The sequence below is a fragment of the Quercus suber genome, unplaced genomic scaffold, assembly GCF_002906115.3.
Source record: "Quercus suber isolate HL8 unplaced genomic scaffold, Cork oak 2.0 scaffold_228, whole genome shotgun sequence".
Classification (NCBI taxonomy): Eukaryota; Viridiplantae; Streptophyta; class Magnoliopsida; order Fagales; family Fagaceae; genus Quercus; species Quercus suber.
In genome coordinates, this window is record NW_027069686.1 from 407,665 (window position 1) to 423,842 (window position 16,178).

General features: G+C 32.9%; 1 protein-coding gene across 1 annotated transcript in view; it reads right to left on the reverse strand.

Moving 5' to 3' along the window:
* The window catches only part of LOC112036315 (cysteine-rich receptor-like protein kinase 15), a 37,378-nt gene extending 30,852 nt beyond the window's left edge, over positions 1-6,526 (reverse strand). Inside the window, 5 exon segments of the mRNA XM_065780235.1 lie at positions 1,079-1,211; positions 1,329-1,539; positions 3,719-3,792; positions 5,239-5,409; positions 5,528-6,526. Coding sequence (XP_065636307.1) covers positions 1,079-1,211; positions 1,329-1,539; positions 3,719-3,792; positions 5,239-5,409; positions 5,528-6,371 — 1,433 coding nt within the window. The 5' untranslated portion in view covers positions 6,372-6,526.
* Between the last annotated feature and the right edge of the window lie 9,652 nt (positions 6,527-16,178).

Sequence of the window (16,178 nt, forward strand, 5' to 3'; positions counted from 1 at the left end):
AAAGCAAATTTAATTATATGCAATAAAAAATATAAAAGATAATTGTACGTGTAAATATGTGATTCCAAAAAGGGATTTGACGGAAGAAAACAGCACTCATGATTTTTTAATTTTTCTTTTAAAAAAATTTAGTAAGTAGGCAATACAAAAATTGAAGAGAGTGATAGGTGCCCATTGGGCTGGAAGCAAATCGACTACCTTCATTGGAGGTCAGTTTGATAAGCTTAGTCATTACAATGTGGCTAATCCTATGAGGGACTTGTCTTGGGCTTATTGCCCTAGTGCACTCCGGAACAATTGTGATCATGACACATGCCCATTTTTTTGCTATTTGTCATTATCTCAACTGGTCTAGTGCAGACCCCCACCACAAATATTATTCTGGGTAATAGCACTGATGGCCTATTTGGGAATAGTTTATCTACTTTTTGCTGAAAAGTTTTTGATGAAAATGTGTTAAAGTATACTTGTACTTTGAAATTTTTTGAAAAACTAAGAAAAATTAGAAAAAGAATTTTTTTTAAAAAAAAAAAGTTGTACATAAAAGCTAAAAGCTAAAACTTGAAACTGATATCAAACTCACCCTGAGTATTGTTTGAATCCATAGTCTGGGCTGTCCATGTCATCCCGTAGGCCCACTCATGAGATATGACTGAAAGATATACTGGGCCTAAATGTCCAGGTTTCTTGTTTATTTTGTGCAAATTTAGGTCCCTTTGTTCATCAGCGGCCTAGGTATCAAATGCACTGTGAGAGGCCCTACGTATCAAATGCACTGTGAGAAGCCGAGCCCACAAAGAGACCAACAGGACATTAACTCATTTTTGGCACCGAAGATTGTCCTTATGGTCGGGGTGAAAATGGCCGAGTGGGATTAGGATTACAAGGTATGAGGGGGAAAAGAAAGGGTCATTTTGCTTTTTAGCTATACAAATGAAAACTCACCATCTCCCACCACCCAACCCACACCCCCCCCCAAAAACAAAATAATAATAATAATAAAAATAAAAATAAAAATAATAAATCACATTTTTAATTACAATTTAATATTTTGGCAACCATGTCATGATCCAACAACACATTACTAGGCTTTAAGTCCCTGTGAATGATTTTAAGTCGAGAGTCCTCATGAAGATATAGAAGTCCTTTGGCAATCCCACTAATAATGTTATAGAAAGTCTTCCAATCAAGTTGCGAGCGCCTTCTTGGATCTGAAATTCAATTTTAATTTTAAGTTATGACATCATGTATAAATGTGAATTTTAGAAATATTCAAGAAATCTAAAATACTAGCAAGCTTATAACGTAGAATGTAGGAAGAAACAAACCAAAAATAAAAATATCAAGGCTTTTGTTAGGCATGAACTCATATACAAGCAACTTTTCCTCTCTCTCTATGCCACATCCCAATAACCTCACAAGATTTTTGTGTTGAAGTTTTGCAATAAGTATGACCTCATTTTTGAATTCCTCTAAGCCTTGCAATGACTTCATTGAGAACCTTTTAACTGCTACTTCCTTCCCTTCCTGTAGCACACCCTGAATGAAATAACGTCCAAACAGACAAATTCAGGACCAAATTGTTAACTGGATTTGAAGCCTTTTTGCATGTGCAATAAAAATAATATTAGCCCACTTTGATTCATGTGTTTGGGAACAGTTTATTTGTAGTAACTTATTTACATAATCTTTATCAAAAGATATAATCTTTGGCAAATTTTATGTTACATGTATGACAAAAAGCTAATAGCTAACTTAAATAAGAAAAAACTGAAGTTTAGATTATTTGCCAAAAAACTAAGACAAAAAGGAAAAAAAAAAAAAAAAACAAATAAGGAAATGCCAAATTCTTTCGGAAGCTCTTTCACCACTTGGTTTTGGAGTTCAGCATAACAAATTTAAAGGATCCTAGCAAACCTAAAGTCTACTATTTTAAATCAATATATACATATAAAAACAGAAACCTCATGTAATAGTGCATGAGATCCTTCTATGAGGACATTTTAATTTTGCATTTAGCATTTTTTAACCTTTTTTCATTAAGTTATTTTACTGTTAACCTAAAATTCATATTAACTTATTTTTATTGTTATCTGATTATCTCATTAATCTCTCATTAATTTCCTGAACTTATACCACACGTTTTTCTCTTCTTCATGTGTTTTAGCATACCCATGTTTTAGTATTAAAAACAAAAGCAAAAAAATAAAATAAAATAAAAATTAAGAACTAACAGTAATAACTAACCAGATAAGGCACTAGAGAGAGATAGAAAGACAAAAAATGTTATAAATTGTTAAATGAAATATTGTTTCACTAAAAAGATAAAAATAATGGGTTAATCCCACATTGAAAAATGAATGTGAGTTATAGAAATTTAAAGCCTATATTGTGTATTTAAGAGTTAGACCTTTTTAGATATACCTGAATATACACCATTGTTAGTTTCTTTAAAACATTCTCCCCTCTCCCCTTATGTGTGTGTGTGTTAAAATACTTAGTATTCTAAAAAAAAAAAATTGTTTCACTATTACCAAAATAAAAGACCTAAGATAGACAAAGCATTTGTAAGAGAGAGAAAAAGGAATCTATAGGGCTGCCACCTCCATCATATTGGCCTTCCCCCACTATCAAATTGCCAAATCTCTATGGTTGTTTATTTATTTATTTTTAAATTAGGGGTTTAAATATGATTTTGGTTTGAGTAATTTGGTTTACTTTTTGTTTTAGATATATAAGTAAAGAGAATATTTGGTGCGCAATGTAAAGCCATATTCTACCATGATTTTAAATCATTTATTAGACACATACATATGCATTTGCTCATACCATGTTTTAATGTTGCATTATCAATGCGGAAGACAGTGAGCGAGTTGGACATACTTTCATTTCATGGTATATAATTTGTGAACATAACACAAATTAGTTGATTTTCATGGTAATCTTACATTTATTTTTAGTTTCATGATTTTTATATTTTTTTTAAAAAAATTAATCTTACCTTGGGAAGGCTATAAATGTACAATAAAACTACTAAATTAATTTTTAATATTTCAAATGTATATTTTTTTATTTTAATTTAGTTTACTTTTTATTCATAATACACACACACACATATATATATATATATAACATTCTTCAAAATTATTTTATATAAAATATTACAAAAATATCCATGCATCGTACACGCAACTTATTAATTAATAAAATACACAACCCCTAGCCATTTATATGAGAGAGAAAGAGAGGGCAGTTAAGAGCGAACTGGAAACTTTTCCTCACCATCGTTGTATTCAGTTCTGATCTTGCATTGACTTTAAATTTCATTGATTAAGGCAAGATCAAAGAACCAACTTTTTCTACTCCACTTACATTTCAATCCCATTGTAAGCAAGGGTGAGGTTGAAACCACGGAGCCAAAATTCAGTGAGGTTCACTGACTAAATCGTCAAGAGGTTCTTGAAGTGGTTACGGTTTTGGTTTAGAGAAGATCAGTACATAAGAATTCCAAATATTGTGGGATTACAATGATAGGAAGGCAAGCTGAGTGTTTGCAAAGGTTGCACAAGCCTAGGCGAGACAAAGGTTTTGTAAGTCACTAACTATATAATCCTTCTTTTAATAGTGGCTTTTCCATTCAAAATGTTTTCCTTTAGTTTTCCATCTCATATTCATCCTCTATGTCAGAAATGGTAAAGATTATATTTATTCTACGTACCTTGTAAACTTTACCAAATCCACCTTCACCAATCATGTTGTCATCTGAGAATTTGTTTGTGGCCGCTTCAATCGTCCAAAATCAAATTGCAAGGATTCAAGAGTTGTTACTTCACTTGCAGCTAAACATCCAAAAATAAATAAACGTAAGAGATTACACTACAAAGAGCATTGTTTGCAAATATGATGAGGTGAGAGTTTGTTCATAATCAACTTAATCTTTATCAATTTTGATAAATTATTAACCATCGTAGATGTTTTTTATTTTTGATAATCCGGAACCTTTATTGAAACAGTTGAACCAGCAAAAACACAGAACCACAGACAACCCAAACTAGCAACAAATTAGACTAGGTTCCTTAAAGCAAGACTAATAACAACAAACCAACAACAATAAGAACCTCAACTCAAAGCAACAACACCGTGTAACCTGCAGAACCATAACAGAACTACAACACCAAAATGAAAAAAAAAAAAAAAAAAAAAAATCAGCAAAAAAATTGAAGCACAATCAAAACAAAATACAACCAATACACTCAACAACAGATAGCCAGAAAACCAAACAACAAACAACTTCATCAATCTAGAATGGAGGCCTAGGTAGCATCCTTAATCTAAATCGAGGCTCTCTAAAGAACAAAATTAGTGAATCCCCATCTACAGCGGATCTAGGGAACATGCTACCCCCTTCAATTCGAATCTTGACTTGCTTTCTGATGAGCCCCACAATCTAATCTTCTGTTTAATCAATCTTTGAAAAATGGTTGCATTTCTACGACTCCAAATGTGGTAAACAGCAATACTAAGCCCCAGTTTACTACATGCACATTTCAAGGGTTTTCTTTTACATTGTTTTTCTACCCAGTCAACAATATGATTCCTATCATCCCTCATCATCCCTTATGGAATTTTGGCTGCCCCAATGCTTAACACTCTTCCAAATTCTACTAGAAGTCTAACCTAAAAATAGCAGGGAATTTATTATTTCTAATTTATTTATCTTTAACAATATATCTTGTTAGAGATATGTTAGCAGAATGCAATAGGCCTAAAACTAATCCTTCTACTCTAGGATTTAGCCTATTATATATACACAAATTATGGTTCATTGCAATACAAAATTTGTACTACACTTTAATATATTATTGACATGTATTTATTTAGGGTTTCCTCCATGGATGTAAACTGTTAAGTTAAACCACGTAATTCTCTTGTGTTATATATTTTATGCTTCTGCTTCTGCATCTATTTTAGCATATTCAACATGGTATATTAATGCTAATATTGATATTGTCTTTTAAAGTTCCATCCGTGGATGTAGGCCATTACGCTAAACCATATAACTCTCTTGTGTTATATATTTTATGCTTCCACTTTCACATCTATACTAGCATATTCAATAAAATGTATCAATGCTAATATTTAACACATCTTCAATGAAATGATTCCCTCACCGGACTTTTGAAAATAAGGAGAGTGACATATGAATATATGATGTGAACTTTGAAACCACTTGCATACCATGATAATTTAGGACGCCGTCAGATATCCCAGAATTCACTTCGTTTATAGAATTGGACTTCTTACTTGCTTTCCTCCTTCGGAAGCAGTAGAGAAGAATGACTAGCACCACAGCGGCAGCAATTGTAACAGCAATAACGATAGCTATTGCGGTTGAGATTTTGCCTTTCCCTGCAAAAACAATATATGTTTTATTGACAACAGTTGATGACCAGTTACAAGAATGCGGCCTAGTAAAGTAATTAAGTTTCATCAGTACAGATGAGGGTGAAACTTAGAGGATATGTACCTTTTGGTGGTGCGGTAACAGCTTGAGCTTGCATATGGTAAAACGAGAAAACTTCATACCTAACGTTACAACTAGGATACAAAACTCTTCCCCCTCTCTTTCCACCAAAAGAATTGGACAAGTTTGTTATGGCTCCCCAAAGACACCTTCTACAATCAAAGCTGGATAGGTCAGGGGTGTACTGTACAAGGTTGTATAGTGTTTCCGATTCCGTAAATTTGGTTTCCTTGGTAGCAAACTTTTTAGCACCGGACGAAGCATTTGCGGCCACTGGCACCAAGTCACCCAATGTTAGCTGAAGGAAGCTATCTGGCTCTTTTATATCCAACAAGTTCCACAGAGTCTTACTCGGCTCGTCTTCCATGATGGAGAAGAATGATCGATTTGAGTAGCGTAACATGCATTCATCATACCATATCACGGCCTCTTTTTCTTCTGGACAGTACAGCTGAACAATCTCTTTGGTTGCTGTTGACACGCAGTCTTGGCACTCATTGGTGCTGAGGTCACCGCGGCAAAGGAAGAGGCCGTAAGCTGTGTTCTCTGGGGTTTGAATTTGACCCACGGTGGTGTTGTAGAAATCGGTTTCACGAGTGGAATTTGCGTTAAGGAAAGAGAGGAGGTTGTTGAGGTTAGACTGGTAGGTGCTATTGGGGGAGAAAGTGGTTTGGTCTGAACAGAAATGGTAGCGGTATTGGGCTGCTTCACTCGTAAGGCTTAGAGAAATGAGTATGGAAAGGAGCACTAGGTGCATGGAGAAACTGAAAGAAGGGATTCCCATATTTATACTTGTACTGCTCAGACTCAGGAGTCTCAGGTACATATCATGAGTGATCAGGACCATGGAGAAGGTTTTGTTAATAAAAGTTTTTTATTCTTAGAAAATTTCTGTCACTAATACCGAGATCCAATGAGGTCTATGAAGAAAACCAAGCCACCTACCAAAGATTTGTAAGACAGCAATGGGCCCATAAAAATTTTACTAAATAATGTATTGTAGGTACAAAGTAGATAGAAATGTGTTTTTTTTAACGAAATTTACTATTTTTGCCCTGAGGAGTGAATGATAGAAAAATAAAAAATAAAAGTAGTGTGTGGGTTAATACCTTTTTTTAAAGAGCTGGCCGCCAAGGAATTGATCCCCTCCATCCACCCAGCACCTACGACGGCTAAGCCCCACCTGTACGTCCATGTCCCTTTCCGAGTACACTCTACTTTCCAGTCATGAACCACTCAATTCTAAAAGATTCTCATCCTGGTGCGATTTTTCTCCCAGTCACATTCACATTCACTTTCTTATTCAATTTTGTTTTCTTACTTGAAGTTAAGGGAATATGGCTTTAAAATAATGAGAGATACAAGATTTTTCTTCCCCTTTTCATTTATATTCTGTTTATTTATATTGTGGCATATGATTTTCGGTTTTTTTTTTTTTTTCTTATTTATAAAGCCAATTGAGTATCCATTGATATATACATTTTCAATGTTTGTATGTTTTATCATTCAATTATTTAAAGAAGAGCTAAATTGGATGCCAAATGTTTTACTCGTATAGCATAATGCCACATTGCCACACTACGGTCAAGATGTTGAATCCTTTTTTCCTTTTTAAAATAGAAAATTTTAGTATACTCAAAAGGAGTTAGAAAGATATGATGCTCTCATAGTGTTTTGAGTTTTTACTTGAATGGAGATTCAAAATGAATGTTTAGTCTTAGCCTCCCCAGACAAAAGAGTATGGTTCTGCCCGTAGTCATTGTGGACTTCTCTCTCCACAATTTGTGATTCATGAATAATAAATTTACATGGTTTTTTAATTTTATTTTTGATAGATAAATAGTGGGAGAGGGGAATGTGAGATTTGGACAAGGGCTATCACAAAATATGGTATTAGTGTTTTGCATTCAACAATCACTTGAATCCCAAATTTATAAATACTATTTTGTAACTAGTGCAATGAACAAAAAAGTAACATATGGTGCATTTGGATATCGCTTATTTTGCTGAAAACTGAAAACACTGTAATAAAATAATTTTTAAATATGTAAATAGTGCCATGGGACCTATTTTTAATATTTTTTTTCTAAATAAAGTGGTTGTGGGTCCTGTGAATAGTGCATAAACAATGCATAATGTCTCCTGAATAATGTAATCTACGTGCATAAAAAGAAAAAAAGAAAAAAAGAAGGAAGCACTAGACGTAGACTCTGGCTTTTCATCCGAATCCAAACGCCACCATAATGTGATTTTTTTTTTCTTTTTTTACTTTTCTAAATATAAAATTTCATTGTTATTATTAATATTTATCTATTACGAATATTGTGTTTGTATATGTAACTATATATTTTAGCATGATATATTAATTATGATTATGTTTATATATAGAACTATTTTATGTGGCACATGGATAGTGGAATTCCAACCATTGAAAGAGAGGGAGACAAATTGCAGGGCTATTAAGATGGAGATTTTCATGCATTGGCTAAATTTTAAGGCTTAATTAATACTTTAGAAGATAATTAATAGCCAAAAAAATTCTTTTATTGCTCGATTGAACTAATTTTGGCCAATATTGGCTTAAACATATTGAAATGTTTGGAATTGGCCGTAATTTTAACCGTTGTATAATTGGAGGTTACTATTTGGTTTGCATATTGGTACCATACATAGTTTTGAAACCTGGACCGTTCATAGAACTATAAAAGGAAGATGTTAAAAGTTTTTGAGGTCAAATTGAGGTTCAACCGAGGTTAAACCATAATGACATCATAATTAATTTAATAACTATTTAAAATATAAATTAATATATTAAATCAGTATAAATATAAAATTGACTAAAATAAACCAAATAAATATAAAGACCATCTTCCAATTGTATTTTTCATATCACAACTTCTATTCTAATGTTCAAAAATCAACGCAATATTATCAATTGTTAAACAAAATAATAATAATAATAATAAGAAAAACTATTTATTTACAATATACTATCAAGGTAAGATTTACATTATAAATTAAATAAATGTTTACAACATTATACACTTTTATACAAATATGTATAATATTGTATTCTCGTTATAAATATATACAATGTTTTAAGCATTTTTTAATCTACAATTACATTGACAGTACGAAAGCAATAAATTAATTAATATACAAAATTATGAATTGGTGGGAATTGATGGGTTTGTAGTACGTTGTTTTGATGTTCAATTCAAATTTAAAAAAAAAAAAAAAAAAGAAGAAAAAGAAGAAGAAGGTGTAAATGTACTTTTAGTCTCTATATTTTTGGGTCATTTCTATTTTGGTGCATACATTTTTATTTTACCGCTTTTAGTCCCTAAACCAATTAACTTATGACATTTAAGTCCTTATTATCACTCAACTAACAAAAAAAGCTGACGTGGTAAACAACACATTAAAATAATAATTAAAAAATCTATTTTGGCTTTAAAAAAATGTCACATCAGCATTTAAATTAAAAAAATTAATTTATTAATTTTAACTGAATTAAAAAATTAAAAACAAAAAATCACATGAATTGAGATCTAAAAGTGCCTTGAATAAGAACAATAAAAACACAAATCCAGATTTAAGAACAAGAACATTTTCCTTTATTTGACATTTTCTCTTTTTTTTTTTCTTTTTTTTTTTCTTAGAAAACAAATACAAGATTAAGCAAGAACACAAACACAAATCCAGTAAGAACACGAACACAAAAACAAACACAAACATGAATGCTAACAAATCCAACAAGAACACAAACATAAATCCAGCAAGAATACAAACACAAACCCATCAATCCATCTTTAGCAAAACCAGCAACAACCCAAAAAACACAAACACAAATCCAAAAAGGTCCACGACACAGTCCCTAGAATTATTGGATGGAAAAACCAGGAGGTCCAGGACATTCTTAGTCAAACTAAAACAATTCTGTAACACAAGAATAAAAGGCAGATCTGATTCTCAGAGCTCATCAATTGGAGCAGATCTTCTTTGGAAATGGACTCGGAAAGTGCAGCAGAGAAAATGACGCCATCGTCGCTGTCGAGCCTCATCTCTCTCACCTTCACTTCCGCCTCCTCCTCCTCCACTCAACAACCTTACTTCTCCGAGCTCCTCTCCTTCAATCTCGATCGTCTCTAAAAGGTTTTGGTTTTCTCTCTCTCTGCTTTTGTTTTGTTGTGTGAGAAAATTTTGATACAAAAACTTGTAGGAGCCAGAGCTTCTTCGAGTTGATCCGGAGCGAATCTGAAGGCAAATGCAAGAGGTGGCTGTTGGAAGCTACTGAGCATTCATTGCTGCATCAGATGCATTGTCTACTATTTAAGAAATGTGGTGGTCGGGTTCTGGGTTTCAATATGAGTTCGGTGATTGAAGAAGTGTGGGTTGTGGCTTCTGGGATTTGATGATTTTTTGGTTTTGAACTTTCTGGGCTTATGGCTTGGGGATTTGATGATTTTGTTGGGGTTGAAAATGAGGGCTTTGAGATTTATGATTTTATTTTTGAGCTGAATTTTTTGGGTTTTTTTGTGTGTTTGTTTCTCAAGAAAATTTTTGGGGATGAACCCAAGGAACATGAACATGTTCTTTAGAAAAAAAATAATGAAAGAAATAATTTTTTTAAAAGAATTTAGAAAAATAAAATGAAAATGTCTTTTTTTTTTTTAATTTGTTTTATGCTGACTTGGCATTTATTAAATAATAAATAATTTTTTATTATTATTTTATTCGCCACGTCAGCATTTACTGTATCAGCAGTGCACTCCGTTTGTCACGTCAGCTTTTTCTGTTAGTTGGGTAATAGTAAGGACTTAAATGTCATGCATTAATTGGTTTAGAAACTAAAAGTGATAAAATAAAAATGTAGGAACAAAAATATATATGACCCAAAATGTAGGGACTAAAAGTGCATTTACGTCTAAAAAAAATGTTTTTAAAAAATTACAAACCAAAATGAAAGGTGGAGATGTAGCTACATGTCCAACTTTTCACATAGGGAAGGGTTGTGCCTATCAATGCCATAGATCGTAGTGGTAGACAACTCATTGAAAAAGAAAAAATCTTGGCTTTTAGGTACTAGTGACTGGTGACAAAAGAAGAAAGGAGAAGGAAAACACAGATGAGGAAGAGTAAGAAAAAGGTTTGTGCTATTTATCTCATTATATGTGGATTTTCTGATTTAGTGTGTTTTGGGACTACAATTTCAAATTTGGGGTTGAGAAGGCATAGAAAATGGCACAAACAACTCAGTTTCATCGGAGATGAACTGAAGTCTTTTTATTTTTTTTTAAGCTTTAGCCTAAACCGTGAGACCCAATCACAGTTCTCAAACCCGGGTGGTTTGACCTCAGTTTGCATGGTCCACTGAATTTTTTGTGTAGAGCGAGTTTTGGGGTTAAAAGAATCATTCAGATGGGCATTCCTCGTTAACCAGGTCGGATTGTATGGTCTGGTCTGGATTTCAAAACCATAATTGGTACACAATTTTTGTTTGTCTTGATCAAAATGGAACATTATTCAAAACCACGCTAACTGCCTTAGTGGTTGGGTGGGCCCTGATTTTGAGTTTTCTTGGTAATGGGTATTCATGGAGGGACTCAAATCAAAATGCTATAAATGATGTCAAGGTCCAAAATCCAAAATTTTTAAATTTTAAGGAACAAAATCAAAATGACCCAAAGTTAAAGGATTTGCAATTTGGTTTTATAAAGGCACAAAATAATGGTTGCTCAATATATTTCAAATCAATTATCTATCAAAATATAAATAGACGTTATTTAAATTTTTATTTTTATTTTTTTTATGATTGATTATGTACTAAAGTTTACAATAATGTATTGAATCTATGAGTCCTTATCAACCTTTTGGAAAAATTCAGAAAAAAATATGATTATGAATAAAACATATACTTACTTTGGATCTACTATCACCCCCATCAAATTTTTGAGGGGAAAAAATACACTAATAAAAGAATGAAGCACACTCATGCGTATAGAAGAGCAGGGAACTAACTTAGAATAAAAAAGAGCAATATTTTTTAAAGGATCCTGGCCTCTTATTTCTCAATTTATCCTTACTTTTTTACTTATTTGTTAAATTTTTAGTTTAAAAAAAAAAATCAACTTTTAGTAGCAAAACACACAAAATGCAGATTTAAAAAAAAAAAAATTAATGAAAGGCCACACGTTGGACCAACCGACCATTTAATTACGAAAAGTGCTATGTTCACAACATTTTCAAAGCAAATTTTAAATGATAGGTTGTTATTGGGTTTTACAGTTGGGCAAAAAAGTAAATGAAGTTCTAGATTCGAATTTGAACCAGAAACTATTTACCACTTAAGATTTGTTGTGAAAATATTGCGGACGTAGCGCTTCTCTTTGGTTGTTTTGATATCCTTTGCCTATCGTAATTTGTAAGAGTGTCCCACTATTACACACTCACATCATGACAAATAGTATGAGCATTATTATCACATTTTCCTTGAATATTTGTCTAAATAACCTTTTGAACAAATTTTCTCTCCAAACTAGTTTGGAGAGAAACCCTACAAACTCATCATATATATTTATATTGAGTGTGAATTTTGAAAATCCAATCGTTAGATTGCATGTTCTTATTACATTCATAATGCTTACAAAATTTCAAGAAAATCAAAGATCAATTGCTATTTCATCAAATAAATGTTATAATTTCAAGTTTTTGTAATCTAAAGTTGTATATAAAAAATAAGTTAATTAATCAAATAGTAAATAATATCCGATTTGAACAAAATTTGATATGTATGTTAAGAACATAAGGAACATGAAAAACGGTTAGATTTTCAAAATTCACACCCAAAAAAGAAATATATGAGAAATTTGAAGAGTTTCTCTCCAAACTAGTTTGAAGAGAAACTTTGTTCTAACCTTTTCTAGACTTACTAGTAAGACGATTTCAACAGATATCTACCTGCCCAATGTTGTTTATGAAACATGTATTTACGATGTGGCAATGATTTTTCTAACTCAACATTCTATAATTAAAATAACAAGCCATGTATTGCGAAGTCAGAATATTCTAGCCACCTACCAAGAGTATTGTAGCTAATTTGTCTCTTTCATGGAGATATTTAGGGTTCAAATTTTCCAAACCAACTAACAATTTATCCAAAAATAAATAAAAAATTGCTGACCACATCTTGCTGCACAAATTCGTGCACATTCATAGCCTTCACCATGTTCAAACTTGAAATTAATGCGTATCTAGTCTAAGTTAGATGTCCCCCTCCCTATCTCCCAAAAATTTTTGTACATTAAGCAGAATGGCTTACAGTTCCCATCTTTTTCAATCTTCACCATGGTGAAATAATAGAAACAGCAAGTTCATTTACCGAAGGAGCTGTTGAAGACAGACCACTTGGAACCACTTTACCAACATAAAGTGCAGGTTGCATGTCTTGGTGGTGGAAGTTCCATTGATTCACTTCCTAGAAGAGCCACCACAGTGAACATGGTAGGTCTGTCGGCAGGATCTTTGTACACGCACAAAAATCCAATTTGAATGAGTCTTTGGACTTCCGATTGCAGGCATGATTCCATCAACAAATTAGGGGTCCACAATTTCCAAATCATTTCCTTCATTCCATAGTCTCCATGCCTGTTAATTTTTTAAATACTAATGTTTAATAGAATTTGTTTTCCCAATTGAAATTATATGCAGGAAAATTGTCAATCAAGAGGATAAAGAAATGAACATATGCAGGGAGTGTACGTAGGGGCATGCTGTGCAAAGTAGATGCCATTTTTACATTTCCTACTAATAATTTCGAGCAAGATCACACCGAAACTAAAAACATCTAATTTTACAGAGAATAGTCCCTTAATTTTGTACATTGGAGCCATGTATCCACTGTTTTGTTTGCCAAAATTATTGTTATTATGATTATTATCTATAAGAAATCAGCTTGAGATATATATATATATATATATGGTTGAATTCAAATTACACCTGATGTAACTCTAAGTAATGTTACCATCCAATAACTTGTTATAAAATTCATATTTTAAAAATCCCACCATTGAATTACATGTTTTATATGTTTTTAACATTCTTGCAAATTTTCATGTCAATTGAATATTATTTACTATTCAATCCATAAACTCATATTTTATGCATTATTTTAAACTACAAAAATTTGAATTTAAACAATTGATGGATGACATGACTATTAATCTTTAATCACCAAGAAAATTTGCAAGCATAAAGAATATATGAAGATAATGTAATCTAACAGTGGATTTATCAAAATTCGCATCAAATTAAAAAAATATTGAGTGGTGTAATATTGCTTAGACCTACACTAGGTGTAACTTAAACCTAACCCATATATATATATATATATATACACCTGGTATAACTCTTATAAGCTTACACATTTTTTATACCGTAGATTTCTAAGAAATCTAACGATTAAAAAAAATCATTAAATGTTATTGTTTTTCACCTTATCACCTAATTAATACTAGCATTCTCTCTTTCTTTCTCTCCCTCTCCTTATTTATTGCTTTCCACTAAATAATGGGCATTGACACTCCAACAAGATTTGAGGCAACCCAAGACTCTTGATTCGTTGTTCATGCAAGATAATATACCCATCTGTTGTGGTGCTGGGTCTTATATTTTGGGGGCATTGGTGAAAGTAGTTGTTTGATATACAGTTGTAGCGAGCAGGGATGTTAGTTTGTAATATTTGTTCACTTGCTCAAGAGCATTATATCATGTTGGAAATAATGGATAATCATGTTATTTTTGTAAACGAATTGAGCTTATTTTTGGGTTTAGCGTGATGTGTTCTGAAGTAGGTTCAGTGTCCGCAGTTTGAATAGGATAGAACAAAACAACTCATTGGCCACGAGGACCACGTAATTGTTTCCATTCTAAAATATTTATGAGCTTTTATCAGGTAGACCAACGAATATTATAAACAAAAAAATTGATCTGTGGATGTTAGCAATATTTCCAGTTGAAACTTGGCCTGTAATTTAATCTTCATAGTGGAAATAAATGATAAGCACATGGAAGTTTTCTATTTTTTTTTTAAATTTTTTTATTTTACCTATAAAAGATTTGTTTGTTGGACTATGCAAAGACTGACATGTATTAGCCCTTAATATGTAGAATGACAAAGGTTCTTTCGTCATCCATACCCAATATTGAGTTGTTACACTGTTGCAAACAATGCTTAATTTTGAGTTTGCTCCATGGACTCATGCCATTTGTCTCACTACCTACGTCCCAAGGTAATACCCAGACACAAATTTTGGGGAAATTCCACTAAAGTTGAACACTTAGCTTTCATGGTGTTAGAATAATGGGTAAATAATTAAATTTATTATTTTCTAATAACTAAAACTTTTGAAATAATTGATGGTATTTTCTCTCTCCCCAATAGGAGTACTTCTCTCTCGGCTGAGTCTGAGCACATCTCTCTCGTTGAGTCCAAGCACCCTTTCCCTAAACGATCATTCTAATCGGTCGATCTAGGGGTTTTTTCTTGGTTGTTCTAATCGATTGTTCTTGGTTTTCAAGGGTTTTGTTCTTTCTTTCCTTGAATTGTGGGATCAAAAGCTTTCCCTCTCGGAGCTTAGGTTCTGTCGATATTTTCCGATTGCATTCGCGCAAGTTTCCATTGGCCGCTGCAGAGTGATCCGATTCCTCTGTCTGTTCATCATCATGCTCTTGGTGGGTTTCCCCTCTTTATCGGAGGTTTATCAGATCCATGGTGGGTCCTCTTGATCAGAGTGGGGTTGGACCATTTGCCGACTGGTTTACTGGTGGTTTATTTTGTCTGCCTCTGTGGAATTTCAAAGCTATAGGAGTTGGTGTTTTGAGGCTACCTGAAGCTTCTGTGGCATGATTTTCGGCTAGTGAAGGTTTTGCCAGACCAGGCGTGTTCTTGCCAGGGATGGATATCCCAAGTAAGAGGTGAATAGTTTCTATATGTTTAGTAATTCCCTATTGCTTATTAGGGTTTTTTTTTTTTTTTTTTTGGATTTTCCCTTTGTTTCTTGGTGTGGGTTGGATGCTCTGGTTGTACCCCTGGTTTTTCTTATCCCTTTTTGGTTTGGCTTTATATGATGTATGGTATAGAAAATTTGTTATAATGGCAGGAGCACTAAGGATTATAGGTTGGAATTGTCGAGGATTGGGGAATCCCCGGTTAGCTAGGGCATTGCATGATCAGGTGCAGTGTTGGAACCCTAAAATTGTCTTCCTTATGGAGACAAAATCAAAGAAGAATCACATTGAAAGAATAAATAATAGAATTGGGTTTGCAAATGGATTGATTGTACCTAGTGTTGGTAGAAGTGGGGGAATTGCTCTTCTCTGGACAAGGGAAATTAGTTTGGAGGTTAAAAGCTACACAAGATTTCACGTTGATGCAATAATCACAGAGGCCAGCAGTGATTATAAATGGAGAATAACTGGTTTCTATGGCCATCCAGAGACACAAAAAGGTACGAATCCTGGCACCTTCTTGTTTTCCTTAATAATCAATTCCAACTACCTTGGTTATGTTTAGATGATTTTAATGAAATACTCTCAATGAATGAGAAATTTGGGGGAGCAAATCGCTCTCAGCTACAAATGGATGGTTTTAGGG